The sequence below is a fragment of the Centruroides vittatus genome, unplaced genomic scaffold, assembly GCF_030686945.1.
Source record: "Centruroides vittatus isolate TY-2023 unplaced genomic scaffold, ASM3068694v2 contig_879, whole genome shotgun sequence".
In the NCBI taxonomy this organism is placed as follows: domain Eukaryota; kingdom Metazoa; phylum Arthropoda; class Arachnida; order Scorpiones; family Buthidae; genus Centruroides; species Centruroides vittatus.
In genome coordinates this window covers 1,325,450-1,350,850 of record NW_027122571.1, presented here as the reverse complement: position 1 = coordinate 1,350,850, position 25,401 = coordinate 1,325,450, and the positions used below count along the sequence as shown (strand labels likewise).

The 25,401-nt window shown below is 29.6% G+C and overlaps 1 protein-coding gene across 1 annotated transcript in view; it reads left to right on the top strand.

Annotated features, from left to right (window-relative positions):
• The first annotated feature begins 4,031 nt into the window (after positions 1-4,031).
• Positions 4,032-25,401, top strand: part of LOC136983229 (SH2/SH3 adapter protein dreadlocks-like) — a 34,601-nt gene continuing 13,231 nt past the window's right edge. The window contains exons 1-2 of the mRNA XM_067279912.1: positions 4,032-4,171; positions 22,876-23,918. Of these exons, the coding sequence (XP_067136013.1) occupies positions 4,153-4,171; positions 22,876-23,918 (1,062 nt within the window). The 5' untranslated portion in view covers positions 4,032-4,152. The remainder of the gene's footprint in view (positions 4,172-22,875; positions 23,919-25,401) is intronic.

The following is a 25,401-nucleotide window of genomic DNA, read 5'->3' as shown; positions in this document are numbered from 1 at the left end:
TTTTTACACTTTTGGACACCTTGAAACGTTAAGAAATTCAAAAACCGGGGTAATTTCTGTATGTATGGATGTTTGTGCAAAAATCGTGCCTCCCCTACGATTTCGTTTATCCTGTTTGAAGCTTAACTCCTATGCTTTGTCGAAAGTTTCTGAAATTTTTCAGGAAGGTTTGAAGATGATAAATTTGGTTGTTAAAGGTCGAGGGGATTAGAAGTGTTTTTTAAACTCGGCCTTTTGGGCACTAAGCGCCTCATTTAGCAAGCCCATTATGGATTCGGCCAGGACCACAATGGGGTGGCCGGGTGGTGAGGGACGGGGACCAACATATCCGGATACACCACTCTCTGAAAAATTCCTGGGGATTTTTCGACCCGTCCGGATTCGATCTCGGGTCCCCAGGGCGGCAGGCTGCTAACCTTGACCGCTCGGCCATCCGGCCGCGAGTTGAGGGGGTTGTATCTTCAGTAGGGTTGGAGTTAATGACGATTTCTCGTTATAAACATTTACAATTGTTTATAAAACTCATCCCTAACCTCAAAATTAAGCCTTTTGTCATTTTATAATAGTTTTTAAATAAAATATAACAAATGACATCACCGAATTTGCCGGAAAGGTTGAGCAACTCGTTGCTAGTTTATTTTTAAAATGCAATTTAAAGTTCAGTGGAGAATTTATAAAGACGGCGCCCTATGCCCCACCGTATGCAGGAACTCTCAAACTAATAGTGTCACTTTTGCGCAGAATGATTCTATTTTAATTCTGTAATAATTTTATTTTTACAAATCTTTAAATATTGAAGGGGCAAAGGGCATTGCTATTGAAAACCAGTCGTTAGTATTACCACTCGTCTTGCAAAATATATTAATACTAACGAACTGATGTCTTATCGACTGTAGTTTGCGTTATTTCGGTCTTTGTGCTGAATGAAATCATTCTTATAGATACTTTAATTCAAACTTCATATTATTAAATTGGGAAAAGTCCAGTGAGGGGAGGTTATGGACGAATTTACCAATTCAAACAAAGAAATGTAAATAAAACGGTATAGCATATTGTAAATAACATATTTAGTTCAGTCTTTTAGTCAAGATCATTAAGGGACTGGATTAATAAATAAGAGGCAAACTGAAAAAGTTTGTATTGGTAAGACTTTTTACACGAACACTTTATTTAATTTTGCTCTTTTCCAAGCTTGGTGTTAGGTGATTATTATTAATTTAATTTATTAAAAGTGAGTTTACATTATCTGATGATACAAGGATTGGAACTCTCAGTAAAAAAGAAATAAGACGTAAACACGACATAAAGAGAACATGGTTGCGACCAATAGCTGGTATTTTTCTTTTCTAGCCAGAATTTTTAGCTATAGTCAACGTGTAAAAAAGTAACTGTGGCTTAAGTTTACGTGATGAAAGCGAAAGCATATACAAGAGAACTTAGACAATTCTTGGATACAGATAATTTGGATAAGTTGAAGGTACCGAAAAAAAAGATTAGACTACCCAAAATTTTGATTTAAGAAAGTTTGAATATTGCAATAAAATATGTAAATAAAATACAAAACTGTAACAGTAAGTTAACAATTTATTACAATATTCATTTCAATTACAATAGAATACAGTATTGTGTAGGCATTAATTTTTTAATATTACGTAAGGCACTATTTCTATAAAAATACGTAAGGTACTACTTTCTATAAAAAATAATGTAATTAATGTAATGTAATGTAAAAAATAATGTATTTAATAATAATGTAATTAATAAAACCTTACGTAAGTAATTACATTATTTTTTATAGAAAGCTTGAAATTTTGAATTGTTTTTTCTTTCTTGAATATGTTTTGCTTGTTAAAGTGAGTACCTCAAATTTAATGAAGGCCCAAAAGACAGTTTACTTACGTTTTTCTGTTCTTCAACAAACTATCTTAAAAAGAAAATTTTTAAGTAAGCCGAAGCTAAATCCTGAAATCTGGAATTTCCCTATTAACGCTACTAACACTTAATGTCTAAACTCACGTTTTATCTCAATATTGTGAATGATTTTTTGTAAACTTCTCACAATTTTACTTCAAATTAACAAAAAAAAAAAAAACCCGAATTAAAGAGGAATTTTTTACAACACACTAAAAACCATTTGTGTCCCAGTACGAACAGCTTTAGATAAAACCTAAGCCTGACAAAGACCAAGCTAAAAACTTTAGATAAAGCTGTTCGTACTGGGACACACAAAAAAGGTTTTTAGTGTGTTGATTTATCCTTCCCAGGAATTGTGCGAAAAGTTGAATTTTTTACATTACTTTATAGGAAACTTAACGTTCGGGAGGAAATATTCGAATTAAAAACGTTTAAATTATCCAACTTCTACTGTATTATATATATATATATATAATACAGTAGAATTTGGATAATTCAATATGTAGTTTGTAGTGTATATATATATATATATATATATAATAATATATAATTGATATATGATATGTAGTATATGTGTGTATATATATACTACATATGGGTACTGATGTACTAAACTTGTAATTCGGTGACTATACATGTTTTAGGGAGCTTTTTTTTTTTAACTCTTTCTGCCCTGTGGGCACTAAGAGGGCCTTTTTTTAGTAGGCCCATTATGGGTTCGGCCAGGCCCACAATGGGGCGACCGGGTGGTGAGGGACGGGGCCCGACATATCCGAACGGATCACCCCCTGAAAAATTCCTGGGGATTTTTCGACCCGTTCGGATTCGATCCCGGGTCCCCCAGAGCGGTAGGCTGCCACCTTGACCGCTCGGCCATCCGGCCGTCGTTTTAGGGGGCTTAGCCGCCTCCTTGCTTTTCGTAGTTATCGGTTTAGTTTGGAGTCGTTTAGTCTAGTCTATTTATATTATAAAAATTAAGAAACTGCATTATGAAAAACTGTTTTTTTAACTCCATCTTTTTAAAAATGCTGCGCATGAAAATAAATAGCAAGATAAAGCTCATCTTATTGTTTAATATTTTCATTACTTATTCTTTGTTTCTATTTTTTCCTATACTACTAACAATTTTTTCTTCAATTTCCTGTATCTTATTCTGTTTCCGAGTTTAGTTCTTTGCGCAAAACTGGAATGTAATCAAGGGCGTCGCCAGAGGGGGGGCAGAGGGGCAGTTGCCCCTCCCTAGACATGCGAAAAAAATTATTTAAATGCTAAGTCATTTATTGCCCGATTTATAATTCCCGCGCGAAAAACCCAAGAAGATTATGTTTTAATTAAAATAATAATCTTAAGCTTCTTAAAATTTATGAATCGTTTTTATTTTACCTACATACAATTCATATCCTCTATCAATTTATATCATCTTGCCCCCCCTGGCCCATTGGCTGGCGACGCCCTTGAATGTAATATTGTCTATATAACAAAACTTTCGCTTAATATTCGCTATTCAGATGAAATATTTCATCAAATTTTATTTGTGGATCGAGTACGGGCCTAATAAATATAACATAGCTAGTTACTATTTTGAAAAATATTTTTATATTAAACTTTATTCGTAATCGGATAATTACTATATTTGTTTCAAAAAGTCGTAAAAATTTTAAAACAAATTTACATCGCAAGTTAAATTTCCAATTTTAGTTATACCAATTTTAATCAATTTATAATGGAACTTTTTAACAGGATACAACGTTACAGTCGCGATAATGGCGATTGTAACATTCATTACTTCCGCCGGTTTGTAAGATTAAGCTAGAATAGGAAATATCGCTAGATATGATTAACTAGTTACTTTTTCGTTTTAAAACTAATATAAATATTTTTTAATAGTATAAAATTATGTCGCACTGGTAATATTTTTCTAGCTTATGTATTTTCATCCAGAAATATGATGATAAAACGATTTATTATTTAATATAATTGAAAAATAATTTATACAATAATACAACTTATTAAAATATTTTTATTTATTAACGAAAGTAATTTTTTTAGAATAGAAATGAGAAAATTGTTTTGTATTTTTAGTGTGTTATTCCGATGGTGTCGTCACCGTACGGCTAGCTCTTGAATGGCAGGTGGGGGTCTTCGTTGAAAGCGAAAAATGCTCTACTTATGTACTTGTTAACTTTTTTCACTTTAAACATTTTTAACAAATAGTTAATCAATAAGGAATATCTCACGATGTCAAACCCCAAAATGGGTGAGTAACTTTCTGTTGATTTATCCAAAAAGTAAAAAACGTGGGAACAGTTACGTATATTCTATACTCCTATGAACCGTAACATTTAAATGACGTCATTCGAGTTAAGAAGTGATAGGATTGGTAGCATATGAAATCTCGTCATTTTCAATTTAGGGTCAGGTGGAGTACTTATTGGGAGTGATCAGCTTTGAATATGCTTATATTTTTATTTGAATTTTAAACTAAATAAAACAATTACTACAAAAATTATAAATTACTTAATATTCCTTTCATAAATCTCAGATTTTCTGCGATAAGATTCTATATGTGAATGCTTATATTAAAGTATTATTAATATAATAGAAAAATTAAATTGTTTTTCTATTTATAAAAACTTTAAAAGTAAAAAGTTTTGATCATATGGAGAGATGATCTCAAGGATGTAGTTTTATTAGGATCATGCTGACTTGTAGTTCCTAGTTTCTGTTTCCAACATTATTTGATTTGATTAACAAAAGAAACTTTTTTTGGTATGAACTTTAATATGGAAGGAATAATATATTTAAATTGAAAATTTATATATATATGTATAGTTAAATAAAACAATATATAATGACAGAATAATATATATTCATAAAAATTTATATTCTGCTATTATAATATAATTCATCAAAAAATATAAAAATTGTTATTAACAATTGCAATATTACATTTAAAAAGATTTACAAAAATGATTCTGTGATTATAGAAACATTATACAGTAGGTTTGGTATAGTATACAGAAGATAAAATAAATACAGAGATGATAAATCTGATAAATTGGAATATTTTTTTTAAATATTTGACATTTAGTACACAAAACACATCATCATTTTAAAACTTTTCAATTTTATTTAAAATATTTTTTGACGTTTCTATCATATTTACTGCCCTAAAATTGATAACATTGTTGTGATAATTAATGAAAATTAATTTTTTCTTATTTACAAGTTAGGTATAAATGATTTATTATATTATCTATTTATTACCAAAATTTAGGGAGAACTTTATAAAATTTATCAATAGATCATATTATTATTCATTGATTTTATCTACTGTCATTTGTCTGCACTTCATTTTTTTTTTTTTCTAAAATATTATATATTTTTATGAGTTTTTCTTCTAATAGATTTTTGAATTGAAAATGCTTAAGTATCAAGCCTTTATGCAACTTAATAAGAACACTTGATTAAGATACAGATATCCCCCATATAACGTGGTAGTTAGGTTCCGAAAAAGTGCTGCGCTATGTAAATCCGAGCTATACAAAACAAAGGACAAGCAAAAAAATAGTATATACTTTTGCTAACTTTTGGAACCTAACTATTTTTTTGTAATTAAGAGAAATATGTTTATTAAAGCAAGCAATTAACTAACAGTCACAATGAAAAGTATTGCACATTAATATTCATTTTTTCTTCACTGCTAAACACTGTTAAATGAGGAGGTTTTCTTTTTGGCGAAATATCGTATTCTGAGCTTTCCTGTTGACCTTAGTCTCAAGTATCAGCAATGTCTTAATTTTTCTCTACTTTTTTCATAAAATCTGATATTTTTATTTGTTTGAGTTTGCCTAAGAGATCTTTAAAAGTTTAATCTTTTTATGTAGTAACTTTTAATCTAATCTATAAAACAAAACACAGCAACAGTCTTTTGAGTTCATTTAGAGCACTATCACCAATGACAGCAACGGCTGATTTATCGGAAAGCTAGGATAAGGATGGAAAAAATTATATAATCAGTTCTCACCAAAGAAAACTGAGCAAAAGACAAGAAACAACATTGAAAATTTTGATATTCTGAAATCCATGGGCAAATAAGAGACAACATGCATGCCTGCTTGAATAAAAAAATATCAAATGATGGTGTTTGTACATAAAAATTGTGATGTTTTGTATGGAGATGTCTAATCCTTGAATGTGTTAGAGTGAAATCATATTGTAGGAATGTCATGTTATATGAGAGATACATATATTATATTGGATAATAGATTTGTCAAAGTGGTAAAGTAAGTTTGTATTTAATATGTAATAATGCAATATAATAAAATATATTAGCATGTACAATTTTATGTAGTCTGCTTTAATGAATAAAATTTTATGCAAATGGATTATTGAAATACTGAAACTGGAAAAATATGTTTGTATTACTGAAATTTATTTTTTTTATAAATAAAATTTATTTTCTTACTTTTATGAATTATTATTATTAAAATTATTACAATACAACATTAATTTTCATTGGAAGCTGCCAGTTCTTGTTTTTACTGGACTAGTTTTATGCCAAGTAGAAATTAGCTTATAAAAGTTTGTTATAAGTTAATTTTTGATTGACAGCCCAGTAAAAAATTCTGGTTGTTTTACTTCTTTTGTTATATTTGAGTTTATTTCATTTTAAATATTAAAAATTTAAGATGAATTTTAATTGTTGTGTGATATTTCATACCAGAAATTATTAGATTTTTAAAGGTAACTGGTTGTTTATTTTTCAAAATATTTATTTTTTTAAATAATTATGTTAAAAGGTCATAAAAAAATAGCACCTTTTAATTAAAATGTACATTCATTTGCTTTTAAAACGTAAAATGAAAACTGAAAAGGATCTGGAAAACAGGATTTCATAAGATCCTTTTTGGTTTTAAATAAAATTGTTATTTGAATACACTAGATTAACCTATATATATCAGTTCCTTTCATTGACATGCAATCATTTTAAAGCATTGACATTTTTATAATATAATGCATTATCTTATTCAGATATGAATGCAAATAGTACAGTTGTGATTTATATGATTACATTTTGTACATGATTTTGAAATAACAAGATCATATTGCATGAATAATAATGAATACGTTTTACTATATAAGTAAAATGTAATATATATTCTTGGAAGATTAAAAATGAAAAAAAAAACAGAAAGTAATCAATTTTGAACATTTTATTAACTCAAGAAATCAAAAGAATAAAATCAAATAGTGATTGATATTTTTATGTTAATGTATATTTTTAAAATTTTATTATCTAAGTAACTTTCAATTGCAAAAAGTCTTAATTTTAATTTATGCATATAAAATAAGCTAAAAAAAAATTATTTTTGTGGTAAATGTCTGTGTGTTTATAGAATCCACCTTTAAAAATTTTAATGTATTTCTATGACATAATTGATATTAATTTGTGTGAAAGAAACAAATACATAATCTGGTATCTATTTTCAAAAGTGTTTTCTTTATGGAATTTCATTAAAACTATAAAAAGAGATATTTGTTTGTATGAAAAATGAAAAAAATATTTCAATTAATAAAATCTACTTCATAGCAGATCTTATTACATAAAAATAGTGTAATGTATTGAGAAGTCTATTAAAATCAACAACAAAAATTTTTTCAATACATAATAATTTTTGTAATTATTTTTACAATAAAAAAATCAATGCATTGTTATATTATATACTATATATAAGTATACAATATAAATTAATAAATTAAAAAAACACTATTTTACCTTTAATATTTTTTTAAGTTCTATTCTAGTTAGGTGTCTAAAGAAATTACATTCTTACAGTAATTTATTCATTGTTTTAATCAATCCACTGAGTTAAAAATTTAAATTATATTAATGTTAAATTTTACATAATGTCCATTGGCATCAATGGAAATTCCTGAATCATATTACTTTGAAGGCTATCTAATATGTAAAGTTACATTGGCCTCACTGACTCATTTCATTCATTCATTTGTTCACTGACATGAGATATTTAAATAAAAGCAGACTGCTTACTGAAAAATGAACTAGTGTATCTAAAAGAGGATGTCAAGTATATTACTATAAAAATTTGAATTTTTCATCAAATATTTTTGGCCCTATGAGATGTCAAAGTTGGATCATGGACCCTTCATAAAACATAGCATCCATTGGATGGTTAATTTAAATGCCACCTGTTTATTTTTAATTTTTTTTTATTAATTTGCTATTCATTATGTTAAATATAGCATTTTCATTTCATCTTGCCATCAATAATTCTTTACTAGAAAGGTGACCTAACCACTATGGTTACTCAGCTAAATTAACCAATGCACCTTTAACAATGGGTAATATTTAAAGAATGCTAATGTTTTTGACTGTTAATAGAGGGGGTGCACGTGACGTCATATGACTCCACTCACATATACAGGCGCCATATTGGTTGCTGATTTCACGTTTCCCCGCTTGATCACTTTATTACGTCAATGTGGAAGAAAGGAATTTTATTGGCTTTGCAGCCGATTTAAAAGGTAATGATTTGATAAAATATAAAGAGAAAACTTCTTTTATTGAATTGGATCCATAAGAAATGAAACAAATGGATATTTCATCCAACGATTTAACCACGTGGCCAACTATAGAACATGGAGACAAGTAAATTACAGTAGAGCATCGATTATCTGACCTCCGATTAACCGACCGCGTTCTAGTCGGCAAATTCAAATGTCTGCTAGTGATGTGGTGCTACAATATTTGGTTATGTCTTGGCTACTTTAATATTATTTTTGTTAAATTTTTGCATGTTTTAGCTGGCAGCACTGGCTTGACCATGAAAGGGAGGCTAGTATTTAAACCAGACCTAATACACTATACTAATAACGTATTTTTTCATACTTTTCGGTTATCCGACTAACCCCAGTCCCCAATTGAGTCAGATAATCGATGCTCTACTGTATTTTGTTTTAACAACCTGTCACACTAGATCAGATGAAGGCATACAAATCACTCGATGCTCATAATTAGTTGAAGCAGATTTGTTCATCGTGATATTTTATTCGTAATGATTAATTTTGCTTGTAGGAAAGGTACGTATCTTCATGCGAGACTTTCCATTACTCATAACATAACTGCGTTAATATAAAGATGAATGTAATTTTATATTTAGTCACATTTTAAGTTAAATTGTATTTATAATTACCATTAAATTTATTTTTGTCACTATGGTTTTGTGTTGCGCAAGTCTCTAACAACCTGTTAAGATTAAATGAATTAGCCTAGTAAATGTGGCTATAATAAATTGGAGGGCTTATCACATCAGGGACTGACTGGAACAAAATAGACTAAATTTTTATAAAAATTAGCCTTTAATTAACCACAATCAAATTTTTAGTAGAATGCATTTCGGGCATAAAAACTCATCAGCCTACATACACCCATACAGTATAAACACAAATATCTATCAAGACCATCATAACATAAATAGCAATTCCAGACTAATACATTTTGGAATTGGCTAATCAGGAGTTTTTATGTAAAGGAGTTTCCAAATAATTTACTTGTCTCCATGTTCTATAGTTGGCCACGTGGTTAAATCGTTGGATAAAAAATATGTTTGTTTCATTTCTTATGGATCCAATTCAATAAAAGAAGTTTTCTCTTTATATTTTATCAAATCATTATCTTTTAAATCGGCTGCAAAGCCAGTAAAATTCCTTTCTTCCACATTGATGTAATAAAGTGATCAAGCGGGGTAAAGTGAAATCAGCAACCAATATGGCGGACGATTGTTTTGCTGGGCGGAGCGATGATGTTATATCACGTGACTGCACCCCCTCTGTTGGCTGTCTTAAGACATGAACAGTTGAAAGTGGAATGCCAATGTTTGAAGGAAGAAAAATGGGATAACTCTAATAGAGTAAACAAGCAGGAGAAGTGGACTATAAGTAGGGTGGCCAGAAGTCTGTTTTTCTACATTTTGTCCCTCCATCCTGACAAAGGTTGTTGGGATACTTAAATGTCCTATATTTCTTTAATTCTTTTATTGTTTTAGTTTATCTTAGCTTTATTGCTTATACTCCCAAGAATATAAAAGTAAAGTAGTCACAGTAAGCATCATTTATTGTGATTGCCAATTCAAAATAGTAAAATCCACTCTAATACTCTAATAAAGAAAGAGGGGCTGCCTGTTTTTGCAAACTTAGCCCACTAGGAAGAAAAAGGGGTGAAGAAAGGTTCTGAAGGGAGAAGTATAAAGGAAAAGGGGGAAAGTAAAGGTGAAAAAAGTTCTTAGGACCTCAGAGCACTGCATCGGAAATTATTAATAACCAAAATTACAGCAGTTGACAAAACCGTTATACAATATCATCAATTACAAGAAATGGTCCGGTTACAGTAGTATGCAAAACCCATCACTTATGGGTAGGTAATTAATAACCTTGATTACTGCAAGGTTACAAAAATAATATTAAAAACTGATTACAATTTTAATATGCAGAGAATGTAAATATTAGCTTACTATGATATAATAATACTGATTACAATTTCTATTTGCGGAGAAGGTAAGTGATTTAAGTTATTTACAAATTCCCTTACAATTGATAAGTTAACATGCCAAACAGATATAACTGAAATGAGGATGTATATGCCTTCCTAATAAATGTTGATTAATGTTTTTAACAGGTTTACTGGCATATGACACGCTAACATATCAAACATTGCCGACATTAGACTGTAATTCGTCAAACCATTCACAGTACAGTAGACCCCCTATAACACGGGTTCGTATAACACGGCGAAAAAATTGCGATTGTGTTTGTATAACACGCTAAAAGAGACTCGTATAACACAGTAAAACGTCATCGCTGACTTGTGTCACGACAGGAATTGGACCAATAGTGGATATTGTACAAACCGTTGAGTTTAAACGAGCACTGGACCTACTAAAAAACATTTATTATTCAATGGCCATAAAAATTATATTTTTATTAATGATGTCTCCAAAGTTAGGTTATTTTTCTGCAAAAAATTCGCTGATCAGGAAACACATGCCTGCCGTTCGATTGAGCCGCTCTGCGATGAAAACAAGCTTAAGCAATGACGTCATCGAACGGTGCGCACTCGGTAAGTAATCCTACAATTTTTTGTTTATAGCATAATTTATATGGATAATTCCCAAAAAATTGTACATGATTTGGAAATGTTGAGTCAAATTAGTCTAGAATCAATTAATTTTATGGAAGAAAACCTTTCAAACAGTCGTAGCCTCTAAACTGCACATGTTCTGGGCTGTGATTGGCTCATGTATTTAAGTGACTCGTACAACACAGATTCATATAACATGGAACGTATCTACCATGTTATAGGGGGTCTACTGTATAATTCATAGAATAATGTTTGTAAAAAAAAAAAAAAAAAGAAAAACGTAATAATGGTACGTGAAGTCCTGATACATATTAATGGAAATACTTATTTTATTTTATTTTATTTTTTCCTTTTTTCTTCTTTTTTCTTTTTTTTTTTTTAATCTAGAATCTAAAACTAAACTAATACTAGACAACTAAACTATGCACAGAAGAATTCTACATGGCTGATCAATTGTTGTGTAGTTTGTGACTGCTTCATGCTTGCATAGCTTACCTTGCTAAAATGGCTCATAGCCTTATGGGGAAAAAAGGCAAGGCTTGGGAGCGTGACCGAGCGTATGCTAGAAAATAATAAAAGTTAACTCATGCCAAAAGTTGCATAGAGCTCTCTGATAAGTAGCACTGAGTTCAGCGTTAACCGATAGAGGCTATTTCATAGCAGAATGTTACGTGCATCTCATGCGACATGCTGTATACCTTCAGAAAATAGTTTTTATTAATTTAAGGCCCACCAATGGCCAAGTGGATAAAACCACAGAACACTTGTAATTAGTCATGGGATTGTGCCTGGAAAGTAAATGATTATGATATAATGTCAAACTTATCTTTACCAAAGAGATGTTCCGAAGAAAAAATTTTACTTTAATTTGGGTGGCATTGAAATCAGTCTTTAGCTGATAATAAATAATTAATGTAGATTTATTTCTATTGTCTATCATAATCTTTTGTTTTTGCATGAATTCTGATGTTCCATTGCCACTCGTGTGATGGCTGGTAAGTTGGAGTAATGGCGTTTTTCACTAGTGTTTGCAAATTTTTATAAACTTTTACGAATAGTGCTCCAAAAATGCATGCAAACTGTAATAGTAAATCTAGCAGTGGCGATAAATGCAAGAAGTGTGGCTCTATTACTGTGGAAACTAAACTGGGCATTATAAAACTAAGTGTATTAAGTGAAAAAAAACTGTTTTAAACATCTGCTGTTAAATAGTAGTGAGTGGGTAAACAAGCATAACATATTTTATTAAGTACATTGAAGGATCAAATACTAACAATAAATGGCTATTCTGTGTATAAATATACTATCTAGGTTAGTTTTCAAGTTACAAGTGAACCTCAGAAATCTAACCTGTTCATAAATAGGGGAGCACCTGTACAATGACTCAATCTTTGTTGAGGAAATACCTAACCTTTCTTTAACTATCATCACTATATATTATGGTGTCCCTTATTTTGACAAAAAATATTTATTTGTCAAAATGTTTGCACCTACCTCCCAAATTTTTTGCATTTGATCAGAATTATTCAAATATGAAATCTCATCTTGATAGGATGACATATTCTCATGCTGGTTTGAGTGTAAAACTTGAATACAAGGAGTGATTGACATGGGGATATTAAGCAACAGTAAAAACTCAATAAGAAATACCAAGCAATAAAGTAGTTCTTCAGATAAATACCACAAATGTTGGTTAGGCTTCTTTAAAGCTGCTGTAGAAATTGTTGTATCTATCACTTTGTATGATTTTATGAACTTCAAGAAGCAGCAGTCTTGATTATGGGCTTTTACAGCTGCACTGCACTTAAGCCATGGTTTAATGAAAACTGTTACAACAAATAGAGAAATATCACATAAAACTTCCTCTTTTCTGATGGATAGTTTAAGGTTTGATCTTAGGAGAAACATTTTTGGGGAATAAGTTGCTCTTGCTATCCATCGAGCTTGATGCATATCCCCAGAGGACAAACTTTTAGTTTTTTGTTATGTCACTTCCCAAAAATAGTATACATGTCTCTCATAAGTTCATGGTAATCATTTGGCATTTCTTTCTACAGTTCAGCTTTATAAAAGTTCAATAGTTCTTGAAGTTCTAATTCACTGAAAAACTCTTCCACATAATCTTTACCAATTTTAAAATTACTAGCATTAACATTTCCCCAATTTTCTCTTAATTGTGTGAAGAGGGGTAATTCAGGACTACTTGTTACCTCACATATTTTGCTTTCAAATGCACTTCCTAAGATTAATTTATAGATGTGATAACAACAGAGGAAAAAACAACAACTCTCTATCCAACGTCTGTTTAATGAGGATGCACCATTTAAGCGGCTGGTGTTTGACACAGTTATTAAAAAGAATTTTTACATTATTTTCCAAATTCCATCCTGTTATTGCATTCCTGATGGCTTGCGCTTACTCTTTACCAGAAGCATTTTCTAATTTCTAGAACACTGATGAGCTGTTCTTTAACTCCAAATGTCGTGACTATCAGGAGTCTTTCTTCTTTTGGTTTCCTAACATTCAATGCAGTTAACAGCTTACCATGCCAGTGAACAATCAGAATTTCAGATATCATTAAATGCAACTTTAATGGCTTCAGCCCATTCTTTTCTTTTATTTTGCCTGATTCAATGAAAAGATGATCTATTAATAGGAAGTTCTTCAGTATTGTGACCAAATGCTTTTACTGTTGCCTGAAGCTTAACACTCTTCTAAGACTGCGTTAATTTACATATGTCTAAAGCAACCACTAATTTGATCAGTAATGAAATCTTTGGTGCCTTGTCTTACAGTATTCTGCCTTAGAGTATCATCTAGGAACTGCAAAGAAGACTCACCATTGTTGCATTCATTCAAACTGAAAAATGTGCCGTCTTCATCTTCTGATGATGAAAGAGGAAGTGCAGCTGGATACCACTGATTGCTTACTTTGTCTTTTCTCCTCTTCAAAAGTCCTTTTCCTTGACTGTTCTTTTTCGGCAAGTTTCAGTCCAACCTGCAAGACAGCCTCTTTGCCCTGGTCCTCTGTCACTGTAAAAAGATTCTACCCTCATCTAATTTGATGGTTTGTAGAGTATTTGCATATGCAATATCAAACAGATTGTCCAGATTGTTTTGAAACTCCTCTTCATGGTGCTTAAAAATCTGTTGAGACTTTCTTGCATTCTTTTCTAATTTTCTTCATGTTAAATACAAATCTATGAGTTTTACACAATGCTAAAGGGATCTTGTCAGAATTCTCACTTTTTCCCAAAAGATCACATACATTTAACCTCTTGCATATTGTAAAGTAAAATAGCCAGCACTTGTCTATTTGATGGCAATTTGCCTCTAGTTATTTGGTGTTTCATATTTTCCTATCAAAAACACACTATCCTTGGGACTGCATAATTTGTATAACATAATATTAGTGTAATGGAGCACAAATACATCTAAACCAGCCGGAAACCGAACACAAACTGACAGTGCTCCTTATGTAATGACCAGTTCAGGCCTGAGCAACACATCACATACAGAAAAATTGACACTCAAGTTGGCACAGGTTAATATTTATTGATCACCAAGAAATTAAATATGAACATGTTTTTAAGTGAAAGGAAAAAAGGGTCGGTGGGCTTTCAAAAATTTTGAAGTTGGAAAATAAGGGACACACTATATATACCCCAATCTTCAGGTAATATACTGCCATATTATCTGGTTATATACTGTAGAAAGTACTCATCAATTAAATGTTTTTACCCATAACACCAATAGTCAGGTTTTAGATTTATCTTTTGTTAGTTCTAAGAATCTCTCCTCATAGAACAAGAAATAAATCATGCCTTTCTATTCCTAATTATAGGCTTAGCATATCAAGAACTTTTTTCAGAGGTGTTCATAACTCTTACCCCATTGAACATCTTACAATGGTGCTTAAAATACTTTTAAGCACTATTGTAAACATTTGGCATCTGCAATTAAAACTGTTTATTTTTTAATCATTTTTATTGCTTTTAATCCTCTTTTTCTGTTTTGAATTTTTTACTTTCTGATTATTTTAGTACTTAGTGCAGTGGTTCTCAACCTTTTTTTACCCATGGACCCCTTTTCCTCTTAATTATTTCTTGTGGACCCCATATACATTACATAGAAAAAAAAATCTTATATTTTACACTAATAAAAAAAAGAGAGGTAAACGTTCGGAAATCTTACTGTCAAATACATGTTTTTTATTTAAGTACAGTGTAATTGTTTTTTTATATAGGGGATCATTTTATTATTGATTCAGGGGTAGTAATCTCTACTTCACAACAACTTTAGTGATTGTATTTGAAAATAAATAAAATAAATATTAAAATAAGAAGTCATCAATTCATTTGTCAATGTTAATAAATACAGTATGTCTGAAAGTTTTATACACAATGATTTGCAAAAATTCAAAAGATATTGTTCAGTTATGCAACGTCAATAGTATTACAGTATCTTCTCGCATATAATTCAGTGGCATTTATGGCATGTAAACATTTTATTTTTATTCTAATTTTCTAAGAAATATAGCCACATGTGGTCAAGTTTCCCACATTAATGCTCTTCTGCCTTATACTATCTACTGGCCCCACTGCTGCCCCATTTAGTTTAAAAGTAAACAGCGTAAAAATAGATGTCACAATCAGCTGATCAATGGATGAAACAGAAAAACGGGTGCATCAGACTCAAATACTAGGCTATATGAACAGCCATAATATAAAGAAGGAGAATATTTAATACTTGTTCTTGTTCAGTTTTTATTGAGCATTGTCATATATACCACTGATCGAATGGAGCTCATTATACGCAAGGAGCTGCCATTTCCTTATGGAAGCTCCTTACACAATAATGATTCATGAGCTGTTGCATTTTTATGGTAACCTACCACCTATGCAAGCCATTAGCCATGCAGATGACCCTCACTCAGAAATTTCTGGATACATTCCCTGTTTATATAACCCATATGCCCCTGCCATATGCTTTCATATAACCCACTACTGTATACCCTGCACCTCCAAATTTCATCTCAAACATGCCCAGTTTTTTTCTATGAATGATTGCTCTATTAGCTATTGGGTAAATAAGTGGTAAATAAAAGAATTTCTGTTAACATTGTCATTGTTGATTTTATTGAGAAAATTCACACAGACTCTACAGTATCCAATAACATAGATTTTAGAGTCATTCATTTAACTCTTACTCATTATAAAGAATTAATATATAATAAAATCAAAAGTCAGCATCTAAATAGTTTTCTGAGTGTCATTATAAAGAAAGAGGGAATTACCATAAACTTATCAGTTGTCAAGATACAAGTTTTAAGTAGGAGTGACTAAGATTAGAAATTAAAAGATGGATTTACATATAGATAACAGGAAAGAACTAAAGATTTAATATATATTAACTTATATATGGGGTTTGTACCCACCAGGAAAGTCAGGAATTTTCATTAGTGTTGGGAAAAAATCTTGGAAAGTTAGGAAATTTGCCTCCTTGGCTGCCTTGTTGATTTTTTGCTGACAATATGCTTGACTAAGTGTAGCCATCTGCAGGCAGTAAGAAGTAATGTGGTGCAATACAACTTATGAAAAAGGGGTGCAGAATATTTTTATGACTCAAAATTTCTACCAAGCATACACTAAATTTCTCCAAAAAATTATAAATAATTTTAATTTAAATGGTATTCTATAAGTAGTAGATATTAATGGTGTGGTTTTTTTATATTGTTTCAATATCAATTTCTTAAAAAAAGCTTTCCTTTTTTTAAAATTAATTGATTTAACTTCACAATTAGTTCAACCATTGTTATTTTGTCTGTACTGCATTTTATCAGAGACAAAGACTTGGGTTTTATCCTCATCATTCTTTATTCCACTATGCATTTCGGGTGCAATCTTTTTTGTCTATTTTGTACCCCTCATCAAGTGTTACATTTCTACAAGTGGTAGAGAACATATTTATTATATTGATTATTGTAGTTAAATTTTTTTATACAAGTTATATAAGATTATTACAATTTTTTGTACATGTCACAAGAAATTATTACAAATTATTTAGATTAATTTATCACAAATTAGAATTATTACAAGAGATTATTACAAATTGCGTTATTATTAATATTATAGTGAACTAACCTTTTTTATATAACATTTAGACATTCTGTTATGAGGTGTTGATGTTTCTGTCCCCTAAGGCATTTCTAATGGTCCTTCTTTCAGTTTATTTGTTTTTCTTAAGTCCCTCCCATTTTCTCATTTAAGAAAAACAAATAAACTGAAAGAAGGACCATTAGAAATGCCTTAGGGGACAGAAACATCAACACCTCGTAACAGAATGTCTAAATATTATATAAAAAAGGTTAGTTCACTATAATATTAATAATAACGCAATTTGTAATAATCTCTTGTAATAATTCTAATTTGTGATAAATTAATCTAAATAATTTGTAATAATTTCTTGTGACATGTACAAAAAATTGTAATAATCTTATATAACTTGTATAAAAAAATTTAACTACAATAATCAATATAATAAATATGTTCTCTACCACTTGTAGAAATGTAACACTTGATGAGGGGTGCAAAATAGACGAAAAAGATTGCACCCGAAATGCATAGTGGAATAAAGAATGATGAGGATAAAACCCAATAGTCTTTTGTCTGTACCGCATTTTATCAGAGACAAATAACAACGGTTGAACTAACTGTGAAGTTAAATCAATTAATTTTAAGAAAAGGAAAGCTTTTTTTAAATGGTATTATTTACCATTTTTAATTTTAATAATTTTGATTGCATAACAAAACAATTTCTGATATCTTTTCCAGTTTATTAATATTTTATTAAGTTCAATTTATCAACATTCATTAAGAGAAAAATTTAATAAATACTTTTGTACACTATATATACTTATGTAGGGGGGCATGTACTAGCCGCTGGAGGTACAGGTGAACTTTTAGTGGAGCTTGATAATTCTGTTTTGAGTGAATTGAAAACTCATAAGAAGACTGAAATATGACAATTTTAAAGAAGTGGTTATTTGTGAATAGACTTTCCTTGATTTTAATTGTGTGTTTATTAATAATTGCTGGGATTGTGTCCAATCCAGGCCCTTTCCCTCAATCTCCACAACAAATACGTCAAGAAGATATGCGAAGAAGGGGACAAGGCAGACCTTGCAAGAATAAGCTTAAAGAAAAAGAAAGGCAATTGAGCGATACAACTAGTGAAGATTATTATCAATTAGAGGATGTTTTTAATAAAAATAGTCCTGGGACTTTGAGAGCTACGAAAATTTGACTACTTCGAAACTTCAAGAGATTTAGGGCCACAAGTTCAGGAAGAGTCACAATTTACATTGAAAGCAATATACGAGCTAATTCAAGATAAGTTCTCTCTTCTTCATACGGAACTACAAGGAATTAGAGCAGAAGTCATTGCTTTGAAAGAAGAAAATAAATATTTGAATGGAGAATTGTCAAAATTATCCCAAAAAGTAGAAGAATTAGAGGAAATATCTAATAATAATTGCCAATTGAAAGGTATGTTAGAATTTGAAATAGACCAGCTAGCTAACATGAGAAATAATAATAACATTATAGTTATAAACTTTCCGTTCAACTCGACTGATCATGTAAAAGAAATTAATCAGTTTATAAAAAAGGACTTTGGAATAATTAATGGTCACATAGGAGGAGTGGTTAGATTAACCAATAGTGAAATCAAACCCATAGTGAAAATATTATTGGGGTCCGTATATGATAGGAATCTGATTATTAAAGAATTCTGAAAAAAGAAAGGCAACTTCAATAATAAAGTGAAGGAAAAGATAATAGTTACTTCGGATTTATGCATGAGATCCAGAATGAGAAGAAAAAAAATTATTGGCAATAATTAAAGAAGAAAAACACAATGGGAATAGAATTATTATAAAAGATGATTATTATATTAAAGACAACATAAAATATACATATGATATTAATCTAGATAAAGTAGTCCAATTGAATGATTTTTCGAGAAGGAATTGATAGTCATCATAGTTCTGATTATGGCTAGATAGAAGAAATAATAGGTTGAATGTTTAAATGCTAAAACTATGGTAATAGAAAAATTGAAACAGATTTGGCCTACACTTATTCCTTATGATAATCATTATTAAAGTTTTTTCTAAGTTAGGGGATCGAAAAAATATCAACTATTCCACCGAAGTCATTATATGAAGTACATAATTGATATATTTCTCCTGAATTCTGCCTATCTTAAGATTGTTCTAATCTGTCAAAATCTTGTGTGGTATAATATAATTTCAGAACCTTATATAGCAACTGATATATGTTTCAGAATTTTTTACCATTAAATTTCTCCACCTGGCTAAGATTTAATAATAAGAAGATAATTCAATAATAATAATAATTACCTTGCAGTTGGTGCAGTTGGTGCTATCCTAGATGTAGGGGTTTTTATCCCCCAAAAATTACAAGTGTCGTTTTATAGCGAGGCACTAGTGTTTCGAAATAGATATAACCTCCGTGCGATGAACAAGATCAACAATTAAATACTAACTAAGCATTTTGTATGTGAAAAAATTACAATTTGACGATAATTTGTATAATTTAAAAATTTTTTGTAGTTATGTAATATGATATAATATATCAAATACATATGTTTGCAGTATTGCAAATATATATCAATGTTGAACAAATTAGATATTATTATAAGACGTCAATATTTTATAATTATTAAATAACAAAATTAACTATGTTGGTATCAACTGATTTTCCCCCTTGTAACAGGTATACCCTATTACAATAAACTTTACTTATTACTACTACTACTACTACTATATACTTATGTACATGGATTATACAGAATTTGTTCATGAATAATAAATAAATAATTGCTTTTTTCTTTTTTTCAAAGCTATGTAGTTGTGGATTAATAACAGAATAAACTACTAGAATTTTAATAGAACATTTTATTTATAGTTTTAATAATTTGGCAATTATAAAAATACAGTCGACTCCGTATAAGTTGACACTCGGATAACTCGACACTCGTCGGTTACATAGTCAGTTTTTGTGGTCCCGACCGACTTACGTAGGCATTAATGTTATTAACCTTAAAAAACTCTGTTTACTTGACATCGTTTAACTCATCACCACTGGATAAATCAACATACTTTTTCTGTTTCATACTTTTTAGAATTCTGATAAGTCGACTCCCCTCCTGAAAAAAAAATGAGTTCACACCATACAATAAGCTGTGTGGTAACCTAGGATCTCACCATCTAAAACAGGGATGGGCAACTCGCGGCCCTCGGGCCGCATGTAATATTTTTTGCAGCCCGCATGGCATAAAATATGAATAAATATATCAATTTCCCAGCTTAATGATATATTCAGCAAAAATTCAAACATTATTTTCTACAACTTATATTTGTGAAAAGTTTTTTCACAATGAATTTAGTAAAAATTAAAACAAGAAACCGGCTAACAGACACATCGAAACTAATTTAAAACTAGTGGTGATATTTAACCAAATATTTCCGATTTATTACGTTTAAATCGGTGCCAGAAGCTATATTAAGTATACATATGCTAATTTATAATTATATATGAATAAAGAATTGTGATTTACCGACAGTTCCCCCCTCTTTTTTCTTGTGTGCGGCCCGCGTCAGTTCAAAAGTTTTGAAATGCGGCCCTTACGTAGAAAAAGGTTGCCCATCCCTGATCTAAAACATCTTCAAAAACAAAAGACAACATTAACATGCTTAGGACAGTATAATATTCCATTAAGAGAGAACAAACACATTTAGTTATGACCTTGAATACATTGGTTCAACTTCTCAGTCACTCAAAGTTAAGTCATTGACACAAACTTGATATTGATAAAGGAATGCTCAACACTGCCCTAGCCATTTACACATCCAACAATTATGTACTGTACTGTACATCTCAAATTCAACAAATCTACCATCATCAAAAGGTCAAAATAATTGAAGCACTTGAAATATTTAAATCCAGGAAAAAGAGGTAACAAAACAATAGCCATTTTTCTTCTTTGAAATAAATACGTAAATGTATTTATTTCAAAGAAGAAAAATGGCTATTGTTTTTCTGGCAATGTATATTTGATTGACACTATTGTGGAATTACAGTGAAAAATCCTTATTTATGTATTTGAAACATTTTATCATGTTTCTTGCTTTCATTTCATTTTGGAACTTACTGATCTGAAGAAGTTCAAGATCTCTTATGGAGATTGAAAATGTTAGTCTTATTCAACATTTACTAGAAGCAATTTAAGGTTTCTCAGTTGTGGTTTCTATCAAACTGATTATTATTATTATTGATGTTTAAAAATCTTTCTATATTTTTGCATTCTTTCATAATATAATCATTTATTGTATTTAGACTTTTAAGATAATAATTAGGTATATTAGAGAGTTCAACTGTAGATGATCCCATTAGGACTTTTCTATTTTCTTTAATTTTCTAAAATGGGAAATTCAAGTAAAAACTGTTGTTTATATAAATTTCAGAATATAACTTATAGCAACATATACAACAACTTTTTAAAATCAAAGTAATCTTTTCAAATTTTTAGCAAAAGATATGATACTTTACAAATCAAAGAAGTTAGAATATTGTGCTGAATTTCTACATATTCAGAGAGTAAATAGAATTTTGATAAGTTAATTGTATATGTTCTTTCTATCAAAAGCTAATGTCAATACACACTGTGAGTAAATAGAAATCCGATGATATTGATTTAAATTAGAAAATGGAAGATATTGATAATCAGTTATTGAATTTATGTTAATGCCAATTACACCAACAACTGCTGTAAATGATCAGGCTAAATTTTGGATATATGATTATAGATTAGAAATAAATTTGGCACTAGAGTTAGGTGTTAAGTGCCATCTCTTATTAAAATTAATAATTATAATATTTGGAAAGCATTATAATTATTATAATAATTATAATGCTTTCCAAATAATGCTTTCCAAATAATTATAATGCATTATAATTATTATAATAATTATAATGCTTTCTAACATTTTCTATACTGTTTTTTCTTTTTTTCTTCATTAAATAAGTTGCAAAATTGTTTAAAGAAAATGTTTGAATTATTCCCATATCAATAAATCATTAATATTACATAATTAATGACATTTTATAATGATATCTAGTTGGCAACCTGTCATCCTGGGTTAATAATATAAGAAATTGATTATGAATTGCAATGTGCTAGTTCAGTAAATTTTTCTGAATTTTCTGTTTACGTCAAAAGTTTTATTCCAGTTTGATCACATCTAAAGCTTATTAATTAATTATTGTTCTTAAAACATATTTTATTTATAATATATAAACCATTATGTTAAATTTAATATGAAACTAAAAACTGAATAAAAGAAAAATTGATTAGCTTTCATTAAACAAGACTTACAGATTATCCACAGTATCCATGCCTGTATTACCATTGATTGTCCCAGAAAATCAGGAGTATACTGTAATAGAAAATTTTAAACAATTTAGATCAACTTGCACAAAAAGTATAAAAATTCTGCAAACAAAGGATTAATCAAGTTTATTGTAATCAATCTTATTAACAGCTAAATTAATTTGGTTTACATATTGAATATAGTTATATGATTAATATAATTATATTTTGAAGTGTTGTTATTTAAAGTTTTTTGTTTCTTTTTATTAAATTTGAAATGATATATTATTTCTAAATAATCTGTTAAACAGATATTAGTTTAAAGTTTAAAATATTATTATTCCCAGGGAAAACGGGTGAAGAAGTATATGTCATTGCAAAATACGACTATACAGCTCAAGGCAGCCAAGAATTAGATATACACAAAAATGAAAAATTAATTCTTTTAGATGATAGCAAACATTGGTGGAAAGTACAGAATTCTAAAAATCAAGCTGGATTTGTACCATCAAATTATGTAAAACGTGAAAAACCATCTATATTTGATAGTATTAGAAGGAAAGTAAAGAAAAAAAGTGAACCAAAAATGTCTCCTACATCATCTCCAGTGGCAGCTAAAGAATCAGATATAAATATTAATCCTTCTAAAAATCTTCCTGTAGTAAATCAAAGTGAAATTAATACAACAGCTCTTGCAAAATATAATTATGAAGCCCAACAATCAGATGAAATATCATTAATAAAAGGAACAAGAGTTTTAGTTTTGGAAAAATCGAGTGATGGGTGGTGGAAAGGTGAGACTAATGGTCAAGTTGGGTGGTTTCCTTCAAATTATGTTCAGGAAGAAGTTGATGAAATTATTGAAGTCAGTCAAAATTGTGCTCCAGTTCTTGTACCAGAAAGTATGCCAGTAAACCACAGTTTTGATATTGTCATTGCACTTTATACTTTTACATCACAAAATGAGGAGGAATTGTGTTTCCAAAAAGGTGAACAGTTAGAAATAATCCAGCGCCCATCCAATGATCCAGATTGGTGGAAGGCAAGAAACAAAAAAGGAGAAATTGGTCTTGTGCCAAAAAACTATCTAAAAGTTATTTCTAAGGGTAAAGGAAAAATTTCAGAATCAGAAACTGCTGCCGTCAAAGGATTTGTGCCTGACATCCCAAATTGCCGTGAACAGGATATAAATGGTGCTGAACAGGAAATGTCAAAGCTTGGTCTTGGTGCTAGTGGAGGTGTTTCAAATGCAGTCAAAGATGTTGTCAACAGACCTGATCTAAGTAACAAAGAATGGTTCTTTGGAAGTATTACTCGTGGCCAATGTGATCAGATGCTCAATGAATTTGCAGAAGATGGAGATTTTGTGATCCGGGAAAGTGAAACAAATGTAAGAAATATAGGATTAAATTATTATATTTTTTATAGTATGATTAATATTTTAAGATTTTTTTTAAATGAATAATTAATTTTAGTAAGTTTTATATCTTTTTTAGCTATGAGTCATATTTCCTTGATTTCAGTTGTTGTAAACATTTTATTAACTTCACATAATTTAACTGCAAGTATCTTAGAAACTAATAATTAATCTCACACCTTCCTTACATCTTCTAGCAATACTTTATTAGAAACAAAGCAAAAGGTTTTTTTTTTTTTTTAAAGTCCATTTATAGGTTGGAACATTCCAATTTTAGAATACTTGATAAACTGTTTAATTCAAATATGTAGGACCTGAAGCAAGCCATAAACTAGGCCAAAAATGTTTGTTTCTAATAAAGTATTGCTGGAAGACGTAAGGAAGGTGAAAGATTGATTATTGTTAGAATAAGTTCCAGCCTTGAATGACACATATCGTGGAAAGTATTAATCTTCTTACTTACAAATGCTATGATTTATCAAGGTTTTATTTTTTTTTATTTTTGACAGTGCTGAATCGGAATTTTAGCCACATGAATATGACTAATATTCTGATTCATCACTGGTCAAACACTCCATGCCTAGCAATTATTAAATATGACATAGTATAAAGGAATCAAGAATTACTTGAAAGATTCAAAGTAAACTGTGCTGTAGAATGTGTTTTTATAAACAAAATATATAAAATAACACTAAAAATAATTTTTATTAAATAAAAAAGAAAAAAATATTAAGTCTCTCTTATCAGTGTCAAGTTAGCCCAACTACTTTTTCATGAATCATTTGTTGGTTATTTGTAGGTGTTTGTTAATCATTAATTTTGTTTGTTAGTGAATAGTTGTAAATATTTCCAATTTTAAGATTGTCCCTTTTTCACTTCATTAATTACACATTCTTTTACTGATAATTTTAAACACAGTAATATGAAAGTATTAAATACCATCATAAAGAAATTTTATTATTACAAATTTATATTTTGAATACATAATAGATTCATCAGTAGACAATTTGTTTAATTAAAATCAAAATTATTAGGCTAAAAATTAATTACCAAAATAATTATGGAATGTAATCTTGGAATTATGTAATTATGGAAAGCTTTATCATGCAAAAATTCTTGTCATTTTACTGTGAATTATTAAAATGACACAAATAGTAAATCTTTACATTTATTTAAAATTTTTTAACATACATATATTGCTTTTGCTTTGAATTGCTTTTTTCTGGACTTATGATATAGGAAATGTTGGAGACAACAAGTAATGTGATAGTTTTAAAGTTTATTACTATAACATATGTTTAAGAAAAATCCAATTGCTTTACTAATAGTATAACTAGAAAAAGTCTTTTAAAAATACAGTTACTGATGAGAGGTATGACACCCAAAATGCATTTCCTTGTAACTAATATCAATAAAATCTAAATTCATTCTTGTTGTCTCCACTGTTTCCTGTATG